The following is a 4884-nucleotide window of genomic DNA, read 5'->3' as shown; positions in this document are numbered from 1 at the left end:
TTTTGAGTTTGTTTTACATAGTACAAGACTTTGCATGTAGCTGTCTAGTCTTCCCAGTAACATTTATCGGAGAGGCTGTCTTCCCCATTGTATATTCTGGCTTCCTTTGTCATAAGTGACCATATAAGCATGTGTTAATAGGTTTTGAATCATTGTATTTACATTTTCATTTGTCTCCAGGTATTTTTTCATTTCTTATTTGATCTCCTCAGTGACTCATTGATTGTTGAGTAGCACATTGCTTAGCCTCCATGCACTTGTGTAAGTTTTTTTCATGTAGTTGATTTCCAGTTTCATAGCATTATGGTTGGAAAAGATGCTTGATATGATTTCAGTCTTCTTAAAATCTACTGAGACTTGTATTGTGGCCTCACGTATGATCTCTCCTGGAGAATGTTCCATGTACACTTAGTAGAAGGTATATTCTGCTATTTTTGGATAGAATGTCTCTATATCTATTAAGTCCATTTGAGCTAATATATCATTTGAGGCCAGTGTTTCCTTTCTGATTTTCTGTTTAGGCGATCTATTCACTGATGTAAGTGGGGTGTTAAAGGCTCCTGCTATCTTTGTTACGACTTTGGGTTTCTCACCATCCATCCCTGAGCTCGGCACGGTGGCCCAGCATGGCCTCCTAGCCCCTCACCCTGGGCAGCACACCTGCAGCACTCTCTTGTCCCCGGTTTACAGGGAACCTGACTGAAACCCCCCTCTTTGCTCCCAGCTTGCAGACTCGCTGGTGCCCATGGAGATTAAACCTGGCATTTCCTTGGCAACCGTCTCGGCTGTGCTGCACACTAAAGATAACAAGCACGTTCTTCAGGTAGCGTGGGGAGGCCGGGCTGGGCTCCAAGAGGAACCTCCAGGGCCTGTGGGGACTGGAACCCTTCCTCCTGAGAAGGTGCTGGCATCCCAGCCAGCCCCCAGGACAGTGCTTCCCACACCAGCAGATAGTAGAGGGCAGACTTCCTGAGGGATCAGATCTGAAGGAAAGGGCACTACTTATTTCTCTGGCCGCGTGCCTTGGAGAGAGAAGGGAGGAGAAACGATTATTCATGGGGACGGGGCTGCCCACCATTGCAGAGCCATCACAGCTCCAGAAGCATCGGCTCCCCTGGTGGGTGCTCAGGAGACAAACTCATCAGGTGCCGGCCCTGAGCCTGTGGGCATGAGGTGGGAGGGGAGGTAGACCCAACAGCAGACGCAGCCCCTGCCCTCGGGGACCCCGAAGCAGTCAGGCCAAGGGCCGGGAACCTGGGGAGCCCCTGCAGGTGGAGGGCATCTCCCCCCAGCCTCACGCCTCACTTGAGGGCACATTTGCCACCTTGGAGGGCAGCTGTTTGGGCCCCCGTCTTCACCCTCCTGAGATCCCCCGTCAGGGCTGGGCTCTGTCACTCGCTCCCCAGGTTGTGTGCCCGTAGCAGCCACTCACAGTGCTGGGCCCGGGACCAGGCCCTGCCCAGCCGTTGCCTCAGTTAGGCCTCACGAAGTTCTCCTTCCCATCACCACTGTAGAGGCAGCTCCTCTGCCCTTCACTTTCCCGACGGGAGGACTGTAACCAGTCAGTCCGGCCCCACAGCCCCTGGCACTGCTGCCCCAGGCCCAGCTGCCAGCGTGGGTTATTAAGGATTTACTCAGAGAGGAGCTTGGGGGTCTACAGCCCACGGGGTCACAGAGTCGGACACGACTGAAGTGAGTCGACCGAAAATTAAAAACGGATCTTGCTAAAAGGAAGGCATCTTTGCCAGCTGAGATGATGATTCTGTGGATAGCTGGCTCTAGCTTGTGTGTACTGTGTGGATACCCAGCTGGAGGTGGAGACCCTGACACGGGGCACAGACAGCGGCACCGGGCCAGGCCCTGCGCCCTCCCAGGAAGAGGGTCCCGCGGGTGGCCTGCACGGACTGGGGCTCCCGGGTGATTTCTTGACGAGACCCCTGTTTTCCTCCTGCCCAGCCTCCGCCCAGGCCCGCCCAGCCCACAGGCGGCAAGAAGCGAAAGCGGGCGAGTGACGACATTCCAGACTGCAAGGTTCTGAAGCCTCTGCTGAGCGGCTCCATCCCCGTGGACCAGTTCGTGCAGACGCTGGAGAAGGTGAGCGCTGTGGGCGTGGGCACTGGCGTCCCTCCCGGGAGCCCCCGTGGGCTGTCCCCGTAGCATCTGCCAGTCCTTAGTTAGGGCGGGGCCCGAACCAGGCGGGAGCTGCAGAGTTAAGAGGGGCCCGGCTGCCACAAGACTGCCCCCCAAACCCACTTCTTGTGGGAACCAGACCGAGGAGGGGCCTTTCTTCAGAAACACAGCTGTGACATATGGGGCAGGGGGCTGGCCAGGAAAGAAGGGTCTGCCCCCTTAGGGCCGCACTTCTGTGCAAGAAGACCCTTGGCATGGCCAGCTCAGAGGAGACGCCAGTCTTGGGGCTCTTGGGGTGTGGTGTGGGCAGAGGGGTCAGGATGGCCTGATCCCCTGGAGCTCGGGAAGCGGGGCCAGTGATTCCCAGAAAGGGTAGTAGGAGAGAGAAGCAGGTGGTCATGGTGGAGGATGGTGGTCCCCCCCAACCCAGCTCAGCAGCTTTCCCACTCTTCGTCCCTGGTGGCTGGTGGAATAGATTGTATGACTCCCAAGTAAAAGGAAAAAGAATTTATTAACCTGAAAGTGTTTTGTAATTCTGGCTTCAGTCACAGGGTTTCAGAGACCACTGTTTTGGCATCAGAATTAGAGAGTCCTTGACAGAACAGAGGAGCAATTAGCTAAAGATGGCATTTTTCATGCTGCTTCTTGTGGGAAGAACTGCAGTTAACACTAGAAACCATTCCAGGAAAAGAGATTTTCTTCTAAGTTAGTTACTGCCTTTTGTCCAGACTAACTCAGTAGCTGAATGCTTTCCAATCTTAAAGGCTTTCTCTTTGTTGGGAATTTTCTCCACTCGTCATTTAAGTTTCCTCAGATGGAGGGCTTTCCCCGAGTTGGTGGGCTCCCTGACCCCTAGTGATGTGGGGACACCCCCGGGGACCCCGTGTGCCGTGCACAGCATTCCTCCTGACTGTGCGGCGCCCCCGGCTGTACTGATGGTACTCACGCTTCACTTGTTTCTTGAAAACTTGAAACGCCTTGCTTTCCCAGAAAGATCTTATTTACTTCTGTCTGGCTTTCCCAGGAGTTCATCTCTAGGACCCGACCCGACTACTCTCCCACTCCAGTTTCTGCGCCAAAGATGGAGAACCTCCCTAGGTCATGATTATTACCTGTCTTGTGTCCTTCTCAGGCAAATCATTCTTATTTCCACTTCTTTTCTTCTTCCTCAACTTTACATCTGATGTGTAAGGAAATTCTGAGTTAGCATTCGAGGGGGCCCTGAAGAAGTATTTGATGCACTGCTTCATCTTCCCCTTTGGGAGGGACTCGCCAGGTCACTGGTACCTGCGGTGAGGAAGGCATCTTCCTGGGACAGGATGGAGCATTTTTACAGGGACCACAGGTGTGGCTACGAGGCTGGGATGAAACACCCAGCCTCCTGAACCCAGGTGCCTGGATGTGCTCCTCAGATGATAAACAAAAGCTTAAGCAGGTGGTAGGAATTCTGTTGTACTTTGTATGAGATTTTGCATGGTTGGGGGCTTCCCCTGGAATTCTATTGGTGTAGTAGGTCCTGGGCCTGCTCTGAAGAACTGTATTGAGGAGAGTCCAAAATGCCAGTTTCTAGAATGTTCAGTGTAGCCCAGGCTGGAAAGGAAAGTGAAAGTGTTAGTTGCTCAGTTGTGTCCAACTGTTTGCAATCCCACGAACTGGAGGCTGCCAGGCTCCTCTGTCCGTAGGATTCTCCCTTCTCCAGGGGATCTTCCTGACCCAGGGATCAAACCTGGGGCTCCTGTACTGCAGGCCAATTCCTTCCTTACCATGTGAGCCAGCAGGGAAGGAAGCATCTCAGACGCTGAAATGCCCTCCTGCCCCTTTTCTCTTGGTGCAGCACGGCTTCAGCGACATTAAGGTAGAAGACACAGCCAAGGGCCATATCGTCCTGCTGCAGGAAGCCGAGACCCTCATCCAGATTGAGGAAGACTCAACCCACATCATCTGTGATGACGATGAGGTGCTCCGGGTCCGACTGCGGGACCTGGTCCTCAAATTCCTTCAGAAGTTCTGAGGGGAAGGCCCATGCCACCTCCACATCCCTGGACCCCTGCGTCCTTCACTGCAGCTGCCAGCCCCCAGCGGAGGAAGGGAAGACCCGCAGCTGGCGGGTCTCTGGCTCGAGGAATAAAGAAGCGGCTTTTGAGATACCTTCTCAGGAGTTACAGCCAGAACCTCCCAGTCTGCCTTCTCAGCACTGTTTGAGGAAAGCGCTCTCCCTTTAAACTTGAGGCGTGTGTTCTTCCCAGGCCGGTAAGGCAACAGGCTGAGGAGGAGTGAGAGTGACCACAGCTTTACACCAGGTCAGTGGTGGGAGGAACATGAAGGATGACGACTTGTGGCCCATTTGTCACAGTTTCACAGGCCTCAGGCAGAGCAACTAGTCTTTGATTTTGTTTTATTGTCTACAGTGCTGTACCTAGTAAGAAAGATGATGCCAAGAAATTAGCAAAGGTTCATTTTGCTTTTATAATGTGAGCTCATTTTGTTAATAAAATTTATTTTTTATAGAAGTAGCTGTGTTCTGTTGAACCTATAATTTATGCATTCATTTAGCATCTATCAAAAAATATGAAAATATACAGAACTGAACTTGGCAAATTTTAGTTTGGTGTGTGCATTAATATATTTCTTCAGTTGTACAAAAGGGTGCTTAACTTGATCTGAGCTGTATCTATATGGAAAACAGCACAGGCCGCTAACACTGACCTCGGCCGTCTGGGGAGGGCCTGAACTAGGCTCCACTCGCCCGTGTCA

General features: G+C 52.6%; 1 protein-coding gene across 1 annotated transcript; it reads left to right on the top strand.

Moving 5' to 3' along the window:
- The first annotated feature begins 657 nt into the window (after positions 1-657).
- LOC122453249 (integrator complex subunit 9-like) lies at positions 658-4640 on the top strand. Its single transcript, XM_043487163.1, has 3 exons — positions 658-823; positions 1957-2094; positions 3965-4640. Exons 1-3 carry the CDS (start codon positions 746-748, stop codon positions 4139-4141), a joined length of 393 nt encoding a protein of 130 aa, XP_043343098.1. The 5' UTR covers positions 658-745; the 3' UTR covers positions 4142-4640.
- The last annotated feature ends 244 nt before the right edge of the window (positions 4641-4884 follow it).

This window comes from Cervus canadensis, chromosome 14, assembly GCF_019320065.1.
Source record: "Cervus canadensis isolate Bull #8, Minnesota chromosome 14, ASM1932006v1, whole genome shotgun sequence".
NCBI classification, from domain to species: domain Eukaryota; kingdom Metazoa; phylum Chordata; class Mammalia; order Artiodactyla; family Cervidae; genus Cervus; species Cervus canadensis.
The sequence above is the reverse complement of the archived record's forward strand: the minus strand, read 5'-3'. Positions and strand labels throughout refer to the sequence as shown.

Coding starts and splice junctions, on each gene's coding strand:
- LOC122453249 (XM_043487163.1), top strand. CDS start 746: ATGGAGATTAAACCTGGCATTTCCTTGGCAACCGTCTCGGCTGTGCTG. Junction 824..1,956: donor ATAACAAGCACGTTCTTCAG/GTAGCGTGGGGA, acceptor CCTCCTGCCCAG/CCTCCGCCCAGGCCCGCCCA. Junction 2,095..3,964: donor TCGTGCAGACGCTGGAGAAG/GTGAGCGCTGTG, acceptor CTCTTGGTGCAG/CACGGCTTCAGCGACATTAA.